Below are 20,611 nucleotides of genomic sequence, written 5' to 3' on the forward strand. Positions count from 1 at the left end.
ATAGGTGGTGGTGGTGGAGGAAAGGGAGGAGGGTGATGGAGGAGGATGAAGGTAGAAGGAGGCAAAGAAGTGACTGAAAAGATTCTATACTAAGGATGTCTGGTTGTCTGAGGAGTTTGGGAGTTGTTCCTTTGCCCTATTCTTTGTGCAGTAGTTTATTCACTTACCAAGTCACCTGCAGGGTTGTGGTGTTTATCACATTCACGATGTTTACCACATTCACCATGTCTGCAGGCCTCTCCACCCAGCCCTGATATACCATCGGCCAAAACAGCTACAAGAATTGCGCAATCTCTATAATAACAAGATCCAGTGGGACATTTCCAGACCAAGCCCCTGGTCCTTAAAGGTCGCTGAAAGTACACAACAAGACCTAACACATAACAAAGCCCAATAGATATAGGATCACAGGTGGTATATCTAAGCCTGGTGTATAAAGATCCTCTAAGAATAGGAGTTTATACACCAAGTTAACCAAGAAAGAGAAACATAACAATATATAGACAAGAAACCACAGCACCAGAGGATGTATATACAAACAAAACCTGCCCTGTTACTATATCCATAGATATCACAAACAGTTATCACGATGGATAGTACTCGTCCGGCATATCTTTGCCCGTCCAGCGGTCAAAAAAGTCATAACTACCATTAATCTTTCCGGGGATAGGGTTGGAGGGCAACTCGTTCATCCACTCCAGAGTAACTGGGTGGAAGAAGTCGGAGTCGGTCTTGCCAGGAACTGGCTCGACAAAGACATGGGTGAAGTCAAGGAAGACATTTTTCTCCCTTCACAAAAACCTGTTTATATATATATATTTTTCTTTTTGCTATTTTGCAGGAAACAAGGTTGCCTGCCCGCAGGCAACATTTAAATCAAGCTACAATATCCTGGGCACCTGGTTACACCCACGGGTGCAACCGAGAACATCTCCAAAGCAGTCACTCCTCGTTCGGCAAGTACTCATCAGGCATGGTCTTGCCTGTCCATGGGTTAAAAAAGGTGTAATGGCCGCCCCTCTTCCCTGGGATAGGCGCTACATCTACCCAGATTCGACCTTCCTTAGTCACCCCCGTTCTAAGCACCTTGCCTACCCCGAGGTAGACATCTCTTTTAGGCGCATTAGGTGGAAAGTATCGCCCAGAATACTCCTCCCCTATATTAGGTTGCCGGCGAATTGCTGGAAGATTATACCAGCGCGTAGGAAGCTTCCTGCGTACAGAGGGGGCACAGGACTCTCCAGGAATAGGGTTAGATGGTAGCTCGTCCATCCACTCGTACGTCTTAGGGTGGAAAAAATCATAAACCCCGCCGGACTTCCCGGTAATAGGCTCAACAAAGACATACCAACATCTAAAGCCAGCTGCGTAAGGAGTATACCCGACAGCGACAACCGTGCCCACACCCGCGAACCACTGCCCATCAGGTGCGAAGTAAGCACCAGAGTGCTCGGTGCCGAGGCGCGGATACCGCTCGACGACATCGCAATCAGGCATTGGAGGAAGCCTCCCATACCAGTATAGCCAGTCATCCTTCTCCGGGGGATCCTCCCACCGCGGGCGGTCCTTGTTTTTGCGCTGCTGCGTTTCCAAGGAGCCCGAGTAATACGACCGCGGCAAGTCCTCTTCGGCGATATCATCGCCCGTGTCTGATTCCCAGAACGGGAGCCCCCCGCGGACAGACAGAGGCTCGACGGCGTAACTGCGGAGGCTGCCGTCCTCACGGAAGTAGTTCGTGACGACGCGCCCGGGCCCAAAATGGAGTAGGCCCTTCGCGGACGTGTAGAACCCGTACGCCACGTCGCCGGGCTTTTTGCCCGGCTTTGGAGTGGGCATTTTGTGGAAGTCGCGCCCTGGCCGTGGGTGGTCTTCTGCCCGGTCACACTTTTCGTCGTAGTCTTCTGGAAGCTGGTCGGCGGGCATGTCTTCGTCGGTGGCCGGGTCGAAGAAGGTCCATCGTTTGTCGGGCATGTTGGGCACTGGTTCGGATCTCACGTAGAAGCCGCCGTCGTGAGTTAACCCGATCTCCATGACTGTTCCAAGGCCGAAGTAGCGTTTTCCATTGGGAGCATGATACCATCCAGCATACTTTGACCCGACTAGCGGGATTTGGCCGGTTCGGTTGGCCTCGAGGAGAGCCTGCTTGCGTTGGCTGATTGGCATGACAGTTGGAAGAAATAAGGTCTAGTTCAAATGAGGTATTGTGGAAGAAGGATAAGGATGCTAATGTGGTTGGGACGAGCAGGATAAGTACAGCACTTATATCCCTTTATTCCATCTTATTGATACCTCGATGTTCTCACGTTGACGTTTATTTTTACTTTTCCTTTTCTTTGACACATAGAAGGAATTGAAACAGGGCTTCGAAGCCGATTATTCTATTTTATCACACCTCGATATTCTTACACCTACGTTTATTTTTATTTTTATTTTTTTGCCCCTGACACATACTGAAACAGGGCTTCGAAGCCGATTAATTATTCTTGCTCTTTGTCTACCCATTGTTTCTTGCAACAGACACTTTGCCGCCAAATAGGTATTCCAACATGGTCATTCACTCATTATCGCGCCTATCCAACTCCCAAAATAGCATCTATCTCTAGTAACCTCATACAGAAAGCCTGCTTCCCCATACATGTATCATCAATACTCGGTCTATTCCGGGCTTGGTCTCTATTTTTTCTGGTCCTGCTCTCCCAGCCACTGGCTGAGAGCCGGGTAGGCGCGCATGAAGCGCCGATGCTGTTCATCATCTTCCGAATCTCCTTGCACCTTTTCAATGTCAGCGTCAACCCTCGACTTTACTCTTGCCGTTTCTCGAGCCGTTCTTCGTGCCTTCCGCCCCTCCAAGTTGACATGGGCGTAAGCGTTTCGTACAAGGCATGCGCTTAGAGCGGAGCGAACCATTGGAATATCCACAATGTCCTCCTTGAAAACTTTTTCATTTAAATGGTCGTTGCATCGCTTGACGATCTTGGTGCAGTTTGGCTTTTGTTTGGAGCCATTGCTTCGCCTCGCTTCAATTTTAAGTTTTTGGTCCAGCGTCTTGAGTCCAGGGAACTGTTGCGTAGGGTCGGTGCGTGTCGCTAGAAATGCGGCTCTGAGGCAGTTTATCAGATTATAAGCGTAGTCTCCAACTAGTAAATAATGCTCAATCTCTTTCTGTCGTTGCTCGGTCTCTTTCTGTCGTTGCTCGGTCTCTTTCTGTCGTTTCTCAGTCTCTTGTTGCTGTCTTTCACGGAGGACGAGCGCGTCCATCTTGTCGGAATCAAACGTGGGTTGTGTTTCCTTATTGTCCGTTCCATGTCCGACCTTTTCAATCAACGCGTCGTGTGCTTTTTCGATATGGATGGCATCATCTGCATCCCGAAGCATGGAGTAGACTTTTGGCTTTCCCCTTCTTCCTTTTCCACGTCCTTTGCTGACTTTAGTGGTATCTTGTGAGGCACTGAAGGCGGTAAGCAACAATGTAGGCGATGGAGGTTGGCAACTCGAGACCGAGACTGAGTGGTTTGTAGGACCCTTGCTGCTGGATACGGTGGAAGAAGCTTCGTGAGCATGGAAAGTTGACAGGGATCGTATTGGCAGAGATGTAGAAGTCAGATTAGTTGATGTGGATTCGGTGGAGGATCTGGTGCTATACGAAGATTGCGACGCGGTGGTGGAAGAAAGCTGACTAGTTGGGCTGGACGTGGGCTCGTGTGGTGCGGTGAATGGGGACTGCTTTGCCTGTGCAGTCGGCTGATTGAAGCGTTTTCGATTTCGTTTACGGCGTCGAGATGGATTAGAAGAGTGCTGCTGGGCTTTTGCAGGTGGAGAAGACATGCTGAAGGGTTTCTGTCGATGCAGGAAACGTCGACAGTAGATGTTTGATGATTATGCGAGGTCGGGGGATGGTTGTGGGGGAAGGTGGAGTGAAAAAGAAGAAGGCGTTAATATACCTAGATAAAAGTGCGGCGGTGCATGTCATGGGGTTGGCTATCTCATCTTTTGTGCCCTTGCCATCTGCTGTGGCTGTTATTCACGCCGTCTTTATCTCAATCTTGATGCCGCGAGCCTTCTCACCATCAGCCGCGAGGTACCGTCGACCAGGACAACTGCTAGGAGCATGCAGGTACGAGAGTACAGCCATTATGAGTTTGAGCCTTGGTAGGGCCACAAGACCAAACCAACCAGGTCCCTGAAGCTCCTTTGAGGCACGCAACCGGAGCTTGACATACAACGCCTGATATCGCATCCTGGCGGCTCGCCGAGCTATGAACCAAGATGGTTCGAGAGAAAGGCAGCGTATAAGCATGCTAGCAAGTAACCAAGAACGAAAGGTTCAACAGATGGGGGCATGTCTGCGTAGGCGTACGTTTATAGATGGGACGCGGGAGATACCCACCACGGAAGCCAAGTTTCGAATTCTTGGCCCTCCACTTAGCGTGTGCTAGCTGTAAATTAAGCGTATCTTACTCTAAAAAACGACATAAGAAGGTGTAGGTATGTCTGAAATTCAGCCACGTTACATCTAGACTATTGGCTTGGCGGCACTTGGCCATGAGCCAAGAATTCGAAACTTGGCTTCCGTGGTGGGTATACTTGTTACCCCAAAGCGGCTTAGCGCCATAAGGCTGCCGCGGCCCGCGCTTTAGCGGGCCCGATCTGCAGGTGACTGCTTGGAAAGCATCCACCTGTTCCCGAAAAGATGCTGGCTAACTTTAGCTAACAATTCCATTAATAGGACAGGCCCAGAGCTTCGCTCCCCACTCCAATAAGCAAATCACACGCTTGGGTCTCACTAAGGTTTATGCTTTGCATTATTGTTTCTTCAGTTGTTCGACCGGTCTCTTACTTCCTTTACAATCTATGCAAGTAATGCTCGCACGCTTGATCTCAGCTTCGTTGCCCTCATTTACATTGTTTACAATTATCTTATTCGAATATTGCTCGAGCATTCTCCACGGCATACTGCACCCTGGCTAGCATGTAAGGACGATCCACCTGTCGGGGTAACCGTGTTATAAGCGATATTTTCTATCGACCATGTCCATTACATAAAGTAACTACTATAAATTAGGCATGATCCAAAGCCATAAGTATGTAAACTAACTAATAAAGCAAGAGCATAACTTTTAGTACCTCTCTGCATTAGTACCAAGCATATAAAGTACTATAGGCCATGGCCGTAACCGCTGTGCAGTGACTATAAAGACAGGTAGATATTCATTATATGCAGGCCAGAGGATGTAAGTCATTTGGACTTCGAATTCTCCTCCTATGGAAGTGAGCAATAGACTTCCATCGCTATCTATGGCGAACCCATTTGCACTGCCTACAGCTTCACAATCAGGGATACAGTATAAGAATTCAGATAGAACGTAGTCAACAAAGTGAGAGACGACAGACGAGAGTGGATTGATAAAGTTATCTAATAGGAGATGGTACGGACTCCGGCGAGCTCTGCAGGGCGTGCCATCTACGAAGGCCGACTACGGAGGTTGATAGCCTCAAGGGTTTGGATTTGGTCCAGAACAGCGAGAACTGTTCGGCCCCGCCTAGATAAGGAGAATCTGAAGTTGAAATCCAATGAACGCAATTCTTGGTCGGAGTCATGGTTGTGGACTTGTTGATTGGCACCTGGATCGATTGTTACCTGGGAGCGTTGGTGCCTGAACGGGTTGGTGCCTGGTACCGTACCTGGAGACCTGAGAAGTCATGGTAATCGAGAAGTCATGGTATTAGGTATCTGGATGGGATGGTGCCTGGATGGATCGGTGCCTGGATGACTGAATAATGACTCGATGAAGCGGATTACGGCGAGACATAGCTGGCATTAATTTTATTTGTCTTGGCTTACAAAATGATAATGCTCTAGTTCTGGATTCCATTGTTGCTTTGTTGGAGAACAAGCGCTTTAGGGCTTTTCTTCGAAACCGTTGTCACGTGATGAGTCAAGATGACCTTGTGAGATGAAGCGTTTTCGTATCTGCTAAATTAGGTACTGAATGCCAGCCGATGTACCATATTCATCCGATTGATTGACTTGAGCTTCATCTCCGTCCAATAACTTCTAACTGTCCTATGGAATGCATTGAAACCGTCAAACGTTGATGAAGCAGGCTGACAGGGGTATTCTTGACTGAGGTTTCAATTCGAAGAACAAAAGACCCCATGGATCCTGTCAGAACATTCATTCAGTAAAATGTAGTCTGAAATTACTAGGACTACGGATTAGATCACTGAGACCGGGCAAAGGCGCGTTCCATCTTGTACCAAAGAGGAGATGCTTGCGGGGACTAGCAGCTCTTGGCATCACGGACGTTGATTCGTCCGAACTAATGGATCGGAGTGGCATATTCTTATTGGCTTGGCTGAGTACTGGCTCCGCTCCTAGACGGTTATTTATATAGCTCTACCCACGTCCCATTGGAACGGAGTCAGATGCAGAAATGAGGGTATGAGTGAGCACTTGAGATGGCTGTAAGATACGCAAGTAGGTAACCGGTGTCTGGATGAAAGGTTTCTAAAATGGCTAACAAAGCAGGCCCCAATGAACGCCGAACCATCAGCCGCGAGGATCTCGGCTTCTACAACGCCCTCGTCATCGCAGGGGTCTACGAGGTGACGCACAAAGACCTTGGCGTCGAAGACGTCCGGTCATTCATCCAACCCTTGGAACACTGCATCCAGGAACATGCATTTCTGAGCGTCGTTGTCAAAAACAAAAATACCGAGAAGCCGTTCTTTGAGAGAGTTTCAAGTCTAAACCTCAGCAACCACATTGCAATTATTCACGATAAAGATATCACCATCGAAACAGAGAATGAATCCATTGAACAATTTCTTCAGCCAATTCTCGACCGCCCCTGGCCAGCCGACATCCCGCCCTGGCGCATCATGGTCCTTCCTCTCCCGTCGCAAGACGAGCACGCAAAACGCGTCTTTATAGCGTTTTCTTTCTCACATACTCTGGGCGACGGGATGGTTGGACATACCTTTCACCGCACCTTTCTCAACTCCTGGCAGCGCGCGCCTCCTGCGAACGAAATTGGAAATGCCTGTTTGATAGTCCCTTCATCTGAACTGGAACTCCCCTTACCCTTTGACACTCCCAAACGGCTCCCAATCTCATGGACCTACCTCCTTAGCCCGTTGTTAGCAGTCTACCTGCCCAAGTGGATCTGCGGGCTCCTCGGTCTCCGTGCCGCCGTGACCACCGTCAACGCAGGGACGTAGACCGGCTCAGCTATGTTCTTTGACTCCGCCAATCATAAGAGCAGCGGGGTCCGACTCCTGGAAATCGATGCCCCAACCCTTCAAAATGCACTGACGGTATCGCGAGCACATGGGACGAAACTGACGGGACTACTACATCAGATGATCATCCGCGCACTGAGCAAGGCCCTTCCGGACGCGAACATCACGAACTTTGTCTCCGGGACAGCGGTTGATATGCGCAGCTCGATTGGTCTTCCGGGGTCATCTTGGGGCCTGTATGTTACCGGGCACTACGAGGTCCATCCCCGACATCATCCATCCGCCCCAGGGAAAGAGTCTGCATCTGGGCCCGCGTTTTCGGACGGAACCTGGGCATCGGCCGCTGCGATAACGGGGAGCCTTGCATCATGTGCGACGCGCCTGCATGACCAAGCGATTGGACTTCTGCGGTACGTGCCGAGCATTAGGGCCTGGACGGCCGGGAAGATCGGGCAGCAGCGAGACTGTTCGTACGAGGTGAGCAATTTGCTTGCGTTTGATGGTGGTCTTGTGGCTGGGGTAGATGCGAAATGTAAGATCACGAAGATGGTTTTTGCGACGCCCGCGAATGTGGTTAGTGGGCCGTTGGTATTTAATGTTGTTAGTGTGACGGGAGGGAGTTTGGTTATTGCTGTGAATTGGCAGATTGGAGCTTTAGGCTTGCCGGTTGAGAAGGAGAGAGCGTTTGTTGATGAAGTTTGTGAGTTTATCAAGGCAGATTTTGGAAGGTTGAGAATGGAGGTAATATGATGTAGCGTTGATGGGGAGGAGTCGGCGGAGTTAGGGCTAGAGTGACACTTGGCTTGATACCACAGCTGTAATGTATAATCAATCCTAACAACAACGCAAATCGCTTGACCATCCAATAATTCTGCAAGCCAATGCAATATTATCCAACGACATATTCATCTCAACCTTCTTTCGTCCAACTTGCCTGTCATCCGAGGTCCCACCACCTGCGGCTGAAGTGGAGATGCCCCCTACCTTCCTAGGTAGAAACTAGAAACCTAACCCCAAGCACGCTCACAGACTGTACAATTCCAAGCAAAACAAACAATCCATAATCAATCCCAACTAAAAAAGACCCACTCCGAAAGCTAACCATAGCCGCCCTAAACCTAAGGCAACGATATCATCCCAACAAACTGCTCCGCCCCCTCAACCGGACACAGCCAGCTCACCCGCTCACCAACATACAGCTCCGCCTTGGGCTGCAGCTGATTGAACATCTCCAGGTCATCGAAAATACCCGCACGCACAATCGTCACCTGCCCGAGACTTCCGTCGGCGTTGATGCGCGTGCCGTACAGGGGTGTGCCTGAGCCTAGTATTAGCAACAGATACATACAACCTTAGTAGACTTGGAGAGAAAGGTTTGGCTGGAGGCAAGACACACCACACTCATCGCAAAAATGATTCTTAATCGTGTTCCCGCTGTCCGCGCTCTTCTGGATCACTTTCGGTGTGCCGGTGACCTTGATATCGTCGTTTTTGAACACGAAGCTGTACGTGAATAGCGAGCCGCTATTCTTGCGGCAGTCGCTGCAGTAGCAGATGCCCTGTCATCGTTAGTCGCGGGCTATAAGACTATATAGTGGGGCTTGAATTGTTGAAGGGTATACTGACAGATGTGATGGGGGCGGTTGTGAATTCAAGCTTGACCTTGCCGCAGAAGCAGCTGCCGACGGCCATTGTGTTAGGGATTGTTGAAGACGGGATAGAGATGACTTAAAACTTGAGAGATGGGGATGTAGAGGGTAATAATATCAGCTGGGTGGTATCAACCATATATAAGGAATCAGCTCGGAGTTCGCGTACTCCGGTCTGTTGAGGCTGATGTGGGGACATCAAAGTAGCTTTGTCAGCGTGTTGGTAGATATTTTTCATTCTGACTAATGCCCCTACTGGTGATGTTGACAATCTTTAATTGCTTGTCTTTGAAATTTTGGTAGTTCTACTCATACGTGAGGGCTCTGGGGCGCAGTTAGGGGTAAAACATGGTACCTAGGTAGGCATGTTAGGTATAAGAACTTGAACAACAAGCTTTACTGCTTAGCACCTGCACCATGCGTTGCATTAATAACAGTGATTGTTGACGAAGTATTGCCCAGATGGTAGTAACACTATACCCTCCATCTCCACCCATCAGCAGCCCTATCCTGCTGCCGCCAAGAGAGCCACCAGGACTTGAAATTTTATAATCATATCATGGACAGCTACATTGTCTCCTGGTTTCAATACCAAAAACGTGCCCGCCCTATAGGTCTCGGCCGTAGACGCTGGCACTTTTCCGACTGGGGTAGGACAGTGCGTTTGTATTCATATCTCAGCCTCCGAGGCAGCGGCGCAGCAATGCCTACTAAAGGACCAGGGCGTTGCTGACAGATGCAGATCCTGCATCTCAGTTTCCACGCTCTATGTCCATCTCACTATGAAGCTCCTTCCTCGTCTTGCGTCTATAGTCCCATGTGTCCTAGGGCTCTCGCTAGCCCTAGGCCAAAGCGACATGACGCCCGCTCCACCTCCATCGTCAACGACAGCCGCCTAAGGTAAGAGAGTCCCAGTTCCAGCCGGACGAGGCCCAATTCAATCTTCTACTGTCGCAGTCGAGGACTAAACGGCCACTCATAAGCACCGGTCGTCAAGAACCAGCACCTGAATGGGACAAAGTTGCAGTGGAACCTTAAGAGTCTAAGCTTACTTAAGGTAAGCATTTCATTGATATTATATTTATTCGTTAGCCAACAGCAATATGTAATTTTATTATCAGAGCCTAACACGGTTCCATATGGTATAACAGGCATGGTTTATTTGATTATCCAAATATTAAGTGTATATCTATATACTGAGGTGTGCCTCGTGTCAGTGGATCGGGTATGTAAGGACGAAAATGAACAATCACCTTGAGAAGACATCATAGACCTGATATAGTGAAGCAGGATTATGCTGAAGGGCAGGCCTTGGCCTGCGGAACACGAATGCTAGGTGTCTACCAAAGTATCTACAATCTATCCAGAAAAGGAGAAATAGGGTTTGAGTCTACCCGATTCGTTCATATCTGCCTTTCTGCCCTCGCGACAGTTGTTGACGATGATTGTTAGTGGTGGAAAAAGCAGGTATCCTCTCCTAGACACGATGTTGGGAGGAACGGAACGAAGCCGGAGGCGATGGCAGAGGCTCACTGGATCCAGTCATACTCCTTAACAAGCGTTGGAGATCATAAGGCCTGTTAGAGTCTCGATCATCGTGTGACCAAGTTTTCGCCACTGGTCTACATAATGGACATTAAGGCGTAAGGATCTGCTTTTTCAGCCAGATGGGCCGGACAGCGACCTGTGCGCCATGTGACAATCTACCTAGTGAGACATCGAACACCTCTATTGGACAATACTTTAACTGCTCTAGGTTAATTAAAGGAGCCTCCTGAAGCCAAGCTGTCAGCAATCTGTCGAGTTTATGACAACGCGTTGAGGATCGACAGGCACACGAGTCATGCGTCGCTCCTGAAAAATCAAAGCCGTTGTCTCAAAACAAGATCCCCGCAAGCAATGGCAAGCTACCCCGAAAGTTTGAAATAAGAGTACCGAACAATCCGGGCACGAGGAGCTCACAAATGTCGGTTGATCGGCTATAGTAGTCTAAGCTGATCATTTTTAACAGTGAGGATCGGATTGAGCTCGGATGCCCATATGACCTAAGCGGACGCATGCAAGACAAAAATTGGTCGTTGCTGGCGTAAGCACGCCCTGGCCTGGCTTGGATGATCATTGACTTTAAGCTCAGCTACCATCAGTTCGTATCTGCCAGGCTTGATGAGCAATGCGATTGTCATGAGGGGTATGTAGACGGTTCGAGAGCTCTGTATGGCCGTTCTATCTTGCCTGTGTACTGGCCAAATAGGTATCTGAATACGAGACACGGAGCAGAAACTCTACGCAACAATAATCCAGCCAGCCATGGACAACAATGGTGGACGACCACGTCGTAGTTAGCCGCACGGACCCACCGTTTGTCCCAGAGCTCTGGGGCTTGTGTGCAGACGATCGCGGGGAGTGTTCTGATGTAATCTTGGTATTGGTTACATTGGTTGCCCAGGTTGGAAGAGGGAGCCTAGCAGAGCAAGTAAGAAAATATACTGGCCATAAACAGATTTGCGTGAAAACAGCAGGTTTCATTGAGGTATCGCTCGCTCGCTAGTCATCGTCTTAGAGTCTCGTACTGGATGGCCTGCCAACCCAGTCGAAGCGCCGAAAGCATTTCATAAGGTACACAAGAGGAGAGTCCAAGACTCCAAGTAGACTGTAGAGCGGAACAACAAGAAATAACAGAAGATCAAGTAAGACTATACAGTCGAAGCATAACAGGACTTTCAAGCAGCGCGGAGCGTTAAAGATAGTACAGAAGGCCAATTCAATGTGGATACAGTGTGGATTCAGTGTGGATTTGAGTAAAGAGTGTAGAGGACCGATAGACCTTGCGCATCCACTGTATTCGGGCATATCGCAAAGGCTAATCAGGTCCGGTCGGTTGGGTTCGTTCGTTCGTTCGTAGTAGCCCTTAGTCGGCGGACGTATACCGTGTCTCGTACTTCACCATGCGCGTTGGTACCAACTATGATCAACGCGTTAGTCAAATTCCAGGTCGACAACGTAAAAAAAGACTCACCTCAAGCGCTGACCAGCCCTGCGCCCAGCAGGAAAGTTGTACTCGTCATCCCAAGACTCCTTGGCAGCCATCAGGGGCCCCCACTCCTCCTTGATAGCGGCGAGGCGCTTCTTGAACTTGGAGAGGGCGGACATGGTGCTGCGGAGACTGCCGAAGCTGCGTTTGGCGCTGAGGGTAGCAGGGGAGCTCATTTTAGTGGGTTGGTTGGTTGGTTGGTAGATGGTGAAGAGTGAGGGTGGTGCGAAGTACGTTGGTAAGACACGACTAGCGTGAATAGAACAGAGCGAGGAAAATGAATGGACAGACTGTCAAAGTCCGGAGTTTTCTTGAGATCGATAGTATGGTAGAATCTTGGTTGATGGCTCTCTGCATCGGCGGTTGGGGCTGGATTTATAGATCATGGCCGTGGTTGGGATCCACAAGAGCTGCACGACCGTTTCCTGCTCGGGCTTTTGTGTTTCGCCATGGACTTGCTGTTCCAACTTGCAGAGCACACGGACTGACTCGAACAAGATTTGCTGGGGTCAAGCACATGGTCGGGATGCCGATGATCCATCAGCTGGCCTGCCGATCACTTCCCAGGCGGTGCAATGTACCATGGATAATCTCCGGCAGTAGAACTCTACCTAAATGGCCCATTGTCGCACCAGTCCCGTCGCATTTGAGTCCTTCATAAGATAAACATACGCCTCAGCAACCTCCTCCACAGCTCCAACCTTCCCAGTAAGTGTATTCTCCCCCAGCACACTCCATTAAATGATCTTCATCCTTATAGGAGCATATCTAGGCAGTCAGAATCACGTGACAGCACCGAGGTCCCCGATTGGGAATCGAGGCGGGGTCCTGCTCTTCCACCTCAACCTCATCAATCTCCATCAAGATGCCCTCCCTACCTCCCGAGCTTATTCTTCTTATTGTAGAAGCCCTGATTCCATCAAGCCCACCCATATTCCCTCCAGGCCACGCGGTCACTCGCACTCTGCTTAGCCTGACCCTCACCTGCAAATTGACACATCGTCTGGCCCAGGAGCTCCTCTTCACCCACTGTCTACACCTAAACTCAGGCAAGAGGATCCACGACGCCGTTAATCAGAGCAGTCTCTGCAAGATCTCCCCCCATGGCTCCAACAAAGTCGAGGCAACCCGCGCCAGATCCCTCTTCCTTGCCTTCCCATCAGCGCCAACCCTCAACCTCAACTCAACAGATACGCAGATAATCCAGCTCTTATCAACCTTTAACACTGAAATCCGCCGTCTGGTTATTGATCTCCCGCTACGAAACCTCATCTATGATAATGCACCCGCTACCTACGATGACTCAAGTCCCCAGCGCGAAATCACCCGTGCAATTTGCCGCCTGAAAGCTGTCGAGGAATTCTGTTGTCAGCGCGATGGTCTCGGCGCTGCCCCCTATAGACAGCCGTGGCTCGATACATACGAAATCCATCTCTGGACGCTAGACTCTGCTCTTCTGTGGTCCCGGCTCCGGCGGCTGGCGCTGTGCAATCCGTCCTTTGACAGCTTGTTCATCTTCTCGCTGCGATTCTGTCGGAACCTCACCCATCTGGCTTTTACATGTCCTGCCACGATAGAAGAGGAGTACGAGGAGTCCCAGCTGAAACTCCTAGACGTTGACGTTGCGCAAACATGGAGTGCTCTGGAGCGCGTGCTCATCATCCAAGGAGACGGACCCCTTGAAACAACAGAGCGTTGGGATTTCTGGGAGAACAGACTGGTCAGACAGCATTCTGGTCGCGGGAACTGGGGGCGCAGCTTTCTGGGGACGTTGATGCTTGCCGTGCAGAATGCCGCGCGGTCGCGTGCCGACTTCCGGCCGGAGCTGGTGTACATTGATGCGCCGAAGACGGCGCAGTTTGACGCGGAGGATTACGCTACGTTTCAGGAGTGGACGGGGGCGCGTGCGCTGGATGGGAGTTTGTGGGAGTATCCCGGGTTGGTCTATGACGTGGATGCTCATGGGGGAGTCGCGGCGGCGATGGTTGCTGGTGCTGGGGGTGGATCCCCAGTATACCAACCCAATGACTGAATATTCTAGTCTGTGTACAGACTAGAATGCCTCTATACCGGCCTTTACTTTGACGGAATCCGACATCCGCCATCTTCTTAACCAGCTTAAAAAGCATTGCATCGCATCCTCTGCGCACAATTGCATCGAGTCGGGGAATATCCTTGTTAGAGAGATGATGGAGAAAGGCGATGGATGCTGAATCTTCGAGCTAAGGCGAGTGCAACTACAACATCATCAATTGACAAATGGCGAAATTCGTTAGTTCGCAATTGAGTACGCCTACCAGGACCTTGTGCTGGGGATTTTGAACCTGGACTCTGGATAGTACCGGCTTTTCAAAGACCAGACGGCGCGGTTCTGCAGCCATCTTTATCTCTTTCGTCTTTCCTGCGTGTTGCAGCCAATCTAGTAGAATGTTGGACTCTGGGTGCAGAGAAAGTGGCTTGAGAGCGAGAAGGTGGTGAAGAGACGACTTGGGTTTGTGAAGGATCCGGAGGCGGGTGAAGTGGAGAGGTTCAGGAAGGAGAATGACGAGAAGTTGGAGCAGGGGTTTTGAGAGAGCTAGGCTACATAACTAGGGCAGGATGGATTGACCAGGGCTGTTAGATTGGGTACCTTCGTTAGGGCATGGAAACATGCCTAGGGAGGTCGGGTGTCTTGCATCGATTCGCCACAACTCTTGGGGAAGCGAGTGGTTTTCTTTTCTGGCAGCTCTAACACCTAGGTGTTTGTTTCCAAGTTTTAAGGTTCTATTAACTACTCCGATAGACTTGGTTTAGAGCAAGGATAGCTCTTTTCTTGATGCTCCGTCATGATGCTCGTATTTCATACTATTAGAACCCCTTGATTCGCGATTACAGCCCTCTATTTACCAAGCAAGCAATGCTTCATGGCTTAGCCAACGACGTAATTGGACGCAATGCAGATTCCAACAAGGAGGTACCGCCAGGGTCTCCCGAGGTCGTCTAGGAACCCCTGCACGGAAAGATCCGCGATCTCGATCTATTTTTACCTTACGCTGAGACTAAAGTCATATGATTGGCAGTGCAAGCTAATAATAAGCACATCAAGACTCCAGCAAGGGCCTTGGGCTGCGAGGTGCCTCTTGGCGATGTCTTACTAGGCCCCAAAGCGGCAAAGTGGACGGCGGCCAGCCCTAACCATTGGCCACCGCGCGCTTTGTCATGCTTACCCCGGCCTCTTGTCTGAGACCTGCTGCCCCGGTTATTGTGGCACGCCTTGATTACTCTGAAGAATGTCATCCCGAGCGCCACCTTACCAAGCTGTAGCGGTGCCTGTGCGTAACTGGCCATACACATCGCCACGCTGGAAGTGGGCTGAGCTGGACGGTGAAGCCGGCGATGACGGCTGAATACGAGGCAACTAAGACATGCTTGAGACATGGGATGCTTCCTGCAGATGCAGTATCACGTAGGTCTGCTCTGTACGACAGTCTTCGGAGAATATAAGAATATAAATACCCCTAGATCTCGAGGACACTCATCATCATCATCGCATCGCATCACACTCACCAAGCATCCGCTCAATCAAACAACCCCCAACCCAACCAACTCTTCACTCACTTTCTCAAGATGAAGACCACCTTCGCTGCCCTCCTCGCCCTCGCCGGCGCTGCCTACGCCGCCCCGGCCGCCAACGCCCCCGTCACCGTCACGGAGCGCGCAACAACCCCCTACCCCTTCAGCATCGACGACATCAAGCTCTACCACCTCAAGGAAAGCAACACCTGGGACCTAACCATCAAAGTCACCGAGCGCGATCCCTACGGCGCAGCTCTGGGCTCAACAACCTGCCACAGCGCATGGTATGCGCCCTTTCTTCCCTTTCAGAACCCTACCTATCTAGATACTAACCCTAATACCGAAAACAGGAACGACGGCGCCACGTACGTCGCGCGCGAGATCTGCGAGGACACGCACTACTTCTTCTGGCTGCCCAATGGCGCCCCGGACCCGGAGCACTGGAGTGTTATTGTTGATGGCCCGGCTGGACAGGCCGAGGGCACGATCGACTTTGGCAACAAGTACAAGTGTGGCCCGTACGAGGGGACGATTGGGAACATTGATCGCGAGTGCACGACCACCAACGGCGGGTGGTTCTTTTTGCATGAGAGGGAGGTTTAGGTTGCTTCTCTTCCATTAAGGGACTTCTTTGCCTGTGGGGACGGGGTCGTTAGGTTGGGTGTGGATGGGTGGAAGATGGCGCTTGAAAGCTGCAAGTTTTGAGAATAGTTGGGATTTGGTTTGGAGGGAATCCATCTCCTTTATCTAGGTTGTCTTTGCTTTTGTGTTTGCATTGCAGGTGGCTGTCGATTGCATCTGTTTCATTTCACGGGGGGTATTTGCGAGAGGTTGTTTGAGCCCTAGCTCGAGACCCTGTTACATTCCTTTATGCAGAAATACATTCCGCTCCTTTGATTTAGTGGCAAGCAACCTATTCTTTTGTTAAATGATGCTCATTCTGGGACTAGCTCCAGAAACCCTCAATGCATGTGGACACCACCTGGGCAGTCATAACCCTGTTTGTATATTTGCTTGTTGCTCTTTCATCTGCATACAACAAATGACCATATGCGCTACGATCTATATCCTGCGTTCATAACATCTGTTGTTGGTATCTGCGACAATTCTTCAAGGTTATTATCAACATGGTACCAAGTTGTATCAATGATGAGAACACGTAGTTGCAGGGCTCTAAGGTAAGGAAGTTCAGGCAGTGAAGAATCACAATTTCCTCTCCCTCCCCACAGCATCCCTAAACCCAAGCACCCTCTTCTCCCCAAGCAACATACTCCCCGGAAACTCACCCGGAAGCCCCTCCCCAACCACCAAACAAGCCAACCCCTGCGCCGTCCTCCAAGCCCTCACCATCCCAATCCCCTGATACGCCCCGCAAACCCACTGGTGAGACCGACCCCTACCGGCCCCCGCCAACCCCCCAACAAACGGATTCCCGTCCAGCGTAAACGCAACCGCCCCGCTCCACGCATGGCTCGTCTCCATCGTCCCGCTTACCCCCTGGAAATCGAAGTCGAAAAGCAGCGGCGTTGTCCCGCGCAGATGCGCGTGCGGGAGGACATCCATTACGCCGTCGTCGCTTGTCGCCCGCCGCCCTGTGTTCGCGCGCCCGATGATGTACGACCCGTCGGGCCGCTGGATCAGGTAATCGTAGTCGTGCTCGGCGTAGCGGAGCCAGAAGGAGTTTTTCCCTGCGTGCGCTGGTGCTTGAGCTTGGGCTTGGGGTTGGGTTTGCGGAGCTGGAGCTGGAGCTGGAATTGGGACTGGGACTGGGACTTGCCGCTGGACATTGGCGCGGACGGGGGAGACAAATGGCCGGAGCTCGGGGAGGAGATGGCCCAGCCAGCAGTTCGTGGCGTGGATGAGGTGCCGGGCGCTGATAGTCCCGCGGGTCGTGTGGACAGTCGCGGAATCGAGATTCTCAGACACAGCCGTGACGGTCGTGTTGGTCTGGATGGAGAGACGGTGGCCCTGCTGTATCATGCGTTCGAACAGCCCCGTCACCATCTTATACGGCCACATGGACGCCGCAGGCATCCCGATTGCGCCGACGACGTGGTCTCCCAGACCACGAGCCTTTAGGTCCTGACGCGATTCGTACACGGTATACCGCGCCGCCAGCTTGCCGTTATACCGTCCCATATCCTTTACCGCGGAGACGGCACGCTCAAAGACCTTTCTATCGTGGTAGACGTCGAGACCCTCCAGGAGCTGCAGGTCGCAGTGCCGCTCGAGGCCATTCTCCTTGATGCAAGACGTCATGCTTTGCAGGTGGCCGTGTTCGAACTCCATGATCTTGAGCGCTTCCTGGACCCCGAACTGCGCCTTCCGTTCGACCCACACGCCAGGGCTCATGGCCTTAATGTGCCCGCCGTTACGTCCCGTCGCGCCAGAGCACAGATCGCGGGCTTCAAGGACAATGATACTTACGTCAGGACACTTCGCGAAGAGACTGCGGCAGAGGCTGACGGAGGTCATTCCGGACCCAATGATCACGATGTCGGCTTGGTCGAGCCATGGAGAGCGGAGCTTGGCCAGAGGGCTTGGGGACGACAGCCAGAAAGGCTGCGTTGGGGTTGGAACTGGGAGACCAGGATCGATGATTCCGGGCTCGTAGATTCCGTCCGGAGAGGTGGACATGTTGGACAGATTGGACTTGCTGAAATGATATAAAGTGAACAATGGGTTGAGATCTTTACTCGGTGCTTGCTCCTATTATATGCATCCAGACAGTATTTAGACATCTACAAGATCAATACACGTTGCTCCCACCATTTCTCACTTAACTTGCCTCTTCTGATCTTGACCTTATCCCATCCACAAGCCAAGGAGACGCTGGATGACCCCAAGCCAAGGCTCAATTTCTCATCTTACTTACCTGATTCGGAATTTGGAGAAGGCTGCAGGTGCCCAAGTGGAGGTGGCTGATCAAGCACCCCGCAGCTGATCCTCGGTCCAAGGCGATAAGGACGAGAACGAATCAATCGATGGAGATCAGTCAAGGTTTATTGGTTATCTCTTCTTTCATTGGCTACATGATGAATATCTGGGCTTCAGCAATGACGCTCGTCCACCGCATCCCAGCCGGATCTTTCCAGATCCTCTCCAGAAGCCGGATCGCTTTGGGAATATTGCCAAACCCATTGATTTGATGGAGATATTGCATGCGGCGTGCAAAGAACGCCCGGTGCTCGACGGTTGTATAGGTGCTCTCGGCGGCGACGATAAATGTGGCCCACACGAGAACATGCTCGCCGGGGCAGCCGATGGGGTATGCCTCGACTGTTTGTCGAAATTGCTCTACGCGCTCAATCGACGATGAGGGATGACTCTGATTACCAAGGGCGCGATGTAGGTAAATGGTGTAGGCCTGTTCGATTTGGCTTCGCACGTTGTGCAGGCTCGGGGCGTGCTCGGGATGCAGAGCCGAACATCGCTGCAGGCATTCGAACCCTGCTTGAGTGCGAGCCCAGACGGTCTCGATGCCGGATTGCTCGCTGAGGAGGGGCTCTGCATAGACGCTGAATCTAGGACGGTTAGGCAGTGCTTTGCATAACATGGAGGTGGACTAATATCAGCAGCATGCGGGACTGACTTTTGAATCTGGCGTAGCAAGAACCGTCCCAGGTCGCCCGTTCCCAAGAGACCGTCTTCACCCATCAACATCACGGCAGACTTGAGCATTCTGAACAGAGGAGGGAAGTCCGCCTCACCGGTCGCCATCGCTGCGACCAGGAGGACAAGGATTGTTAGGACATTGTAGCAGTTGACGAACGGATTGAGAGTGTGCAGATCTCGCCTCCTCTGTAGGCCGCATATAGCCATCACGTATGACTCCTGAGCCACTGGGCGTATACTCGCTGACTTGAGCGATGCGTGGCATGCCGCAGCGGCAAGGACGGCGCTATTGACAACGTCGTCAGCAAGGGATACTGATAGGACAAGATGACGCCACTCGTTGGAGGCGTCGTCAATGGCTAGCATCTGCGGCGCAATGGTACTCGAGACTAAAATAATCATTGAAATGTCAAAACATCGTTTTGTAGTCCCCCTGTGACATTCAAGACGTACAGTAGGAGAGTAGGAATTCTTTCCACGGCGGAATAAGTTCGATGACAGCGAGATTGGTGATGGAGGATTCTGAAGCCTGGCAATGAGGAGTGGCTTCAGGACTTGCGTCCATACAGGCAGCCAGGGTCTTCTCCACACGCTTGCCCCGGGCACCCACGTCGGCCTCGAACCGGTAGCGGAGTCCCAAGCCACTGCATTTCAGGCCTCTGTGTGCACACTTGTGGCAGGTGGGTTGGTTTCTGTCACAGCTGACACGACGCTGGGAGCATTCGTAGCAGCCTGGGGGAGTGAAGTCAAAGTTAGCACATTCGAACAGCAGCCCTGGAGAGAGCAAGGTCCCTGACCTTTGATTTTGGGATATGTTTTGTTCACCATGACTGCCGACGCTGGGAAAAACTCGAAATTGGCAGGCAGGATGGGCGCCTGGTCGTCAAGCCTCCGATAAGGGAAGCCCCCCCCACTTAGTTGGAGTCATCGAGAAAGCCCGACCCTCAAGAAGGATTGGTTGAAGTATCGAGAGAGGCCGGGGCCCATATCCCCGATTCCCCGCTCTTTACATCCATGGATGTACAGCTCCAGAAAACATCCAAGAAAACGATGCCCCAGAGCATCGTTTACAAGTCCTCCAAGAGAACGTTCAAGGCGTGTCGCACATGTCGACTGCAGAAGGCACGATGCATCGTCACTACGCCAAATCCCCCCTGCAGCCGGTGTCGGGCGACCGGCAGAGACTGTGTCTTTGAGGAAATAGGCAGCACCAACGCCAGGAAAAGAGGTCCAGATCCAGAGCACAATAAGGATGACAGGGAGGACAGAGGCAGGTATGCTTCTACTGTGCCCAAGGCTGTTTCTCAACTACCCAACAACGCTGAACCTGGCATATATTAGGCTAGAGCGGCTGGAGAAGCAATTTGAGGAAATGAGAGATTCGATACAAGAAATACAACAAACCAGGACTGTTGATCCTGTCTATCGTGCAACGCCCACAAGCCTACCGATGTCACCTCATCTTTCTGGCAGTCCATCACTCGTCACCGGTAACTTGCATGAGATGCCGCTGGACGCG

General features: G+C 51.3%; 8 protein-coding genes across 8 annotated transcripts; 3 read left to right on the forward strand and 5 right to left on the reverse strand.

Moving 5' to 3' along the window:
- Positions 1-942: 942 nt before the first annotated feature.
- DSM5745_02510 (uncharacterized protein) lies at positions 943-2,163 on the reverse strand (the record flags this gene model as incomplete). The annotated part of the gene is made up of 1 exon (XM_026744526.1): positions 943-2,163. One exon carries the CDS (start codon positions 2,161-2,163, stop codon positions 943-945), a length of 1,221 nt encoding a protein of 406 aa, XP_026607689.1.
- A 510-nt stretch (positions 2,164-2,673) lies between these two features.
- DSM5745_02511 (uncharacterized protein) lies at positions 2,674-3,825 on the reverse strand (the record flags this gene model as incomplete). Its single annotated transcript, XM_026744527.1, has 1 exon — positions 2,674-3,825. The coding sequence occupies one exon, from the start codon at positions 3,823-3,825 to the stop codon at positions 2,674-2,676; it is 1,152 nt and encodes a 383-aa protein (XP_026607690.1).
- Positions 3,826-6,513: 2,688 nt separating this feature from the next.
- Positions 6,514-7,992, forward strand: DSM5745_02512 (uncharacterized protein; the record flags this gene model as incomplete). The annotated part of the gene is made up of 2 exons (XM_026744528.1): positions 6,514-7,217; positions 7,266-7,992. 2 exons carry the CDS (start codon positions 6,514-6,516, stop codon positions 7,990-7,992), a joined length of 1,431 nt encoding a protein of 476 aa, XP_026607691.1.
- A 3,839-nt stretch (positions 7,993-11,831) lies between these two features.
- On the reverse strand, positions 11,832-12,098 carry DSM5745_02513 (uncharacterized protein; the record flags this gene model as incomplete). The annotated part of the gene is made up of 2 exons (XM_026744529.1): positions 11,832-11,853; positions 11,908-12,098. The coding sequence occupies 2 exons, from the start codon at positions 12,096-12,098 to the stop codon at positions 11,832-11,834; spliced, it is 213 nt and encodes a 70-aa protein (XP_026607692.1).
- Positions 12,099-12,787: 689 nt separating this feature from the next.
- Positions 12,788-13,954, forward strand: DSM5745_02514 (uncharacterized protein; the record flags this gene model as incomplete). The annotated part of the gene is made up of 1 exon (XM_026744530.1): positions 12,788-13,954. The coding sequence occupies one exon, from the start codon at positions 12,788-12,790 to the stop codon at positions 13,952-13,954; it is 1,167 nt and encodes a 388-aa protein (XP_026607693.1).
- Positions 13,955-15,528: 1,574 nt separating this feature from the next.
- On the forward strand, positions 15,529-16,080 carry DSM5745_02515 (uncharacterized protein; the record flags this gene model as incomplete). Its single annotated transcript, XM_026744531.1, has 2 exons — positions 15,529-15,761; positions 15,828-16,080. 2 exons carry the CDS (start codon positions 15,529-15,531, stop codon positions 16,078-16,080), a joined length of 486 nt encoding a protein of 161 aa, XP_026607694.1.
- A 600-nt stretch (positions 16,081-16,680) lies between these two features.
- Positions 16,681-18,114, reverse strand: DSM5745_02516 (NAD(P)/FAD-dependent oxidoreductase; the record flags this gene model as incomplete). The annotated part of the gene is made up of 1 exon (XM_026744532.1): positions 16,681-18,114. The coding sequence occupies one exon, from the start codon at positions 18,112-18,114 to the stop codon at positions 16,681-16,683; it is 1,434 nt and encodes a 477-aa protein (XP_026607695.1).
- A 391-nt stretch (positions 18,115-18,505) lies between these two features.
- DSM5745_02517 (Zn(II)2Cys6 transcription factor) lies at positions 18,506-19,920 on the reverse strand (the record flags this gene model as incomplete). Its single annotated transcript, XM_026744533.1, has 4 exons — positions 18,506-19,001; positions 19,070-19,481; positions 19,546-19,824; positions 19,890-19,920. 4 exons carry the CDS (start codon positions 19,918-19,920, stop codon positions 18,506-18,508), a joined length of 1,218 nt encoding a protein of 405 aa, XP_026607696.1.
- Between the last annotated feature and the right edge of the window lie 691 nt (positions 19,921-20,611).

This window comes from Aspergillus mulundensis, assembly GCF_003369625.1.
Source record: "Aspergillus mulundensis strain DSM 5745 chromosome Unknown scaffold_1, whole genome shotgun sequence".
NCBI classification, from domain to species: Eukaryota; Fungi; Ascomycota; class Eurotiomycetes; order Eurotiales; family Aspergillaceae; genus Aspergillus; species Aspergillus mulundensis.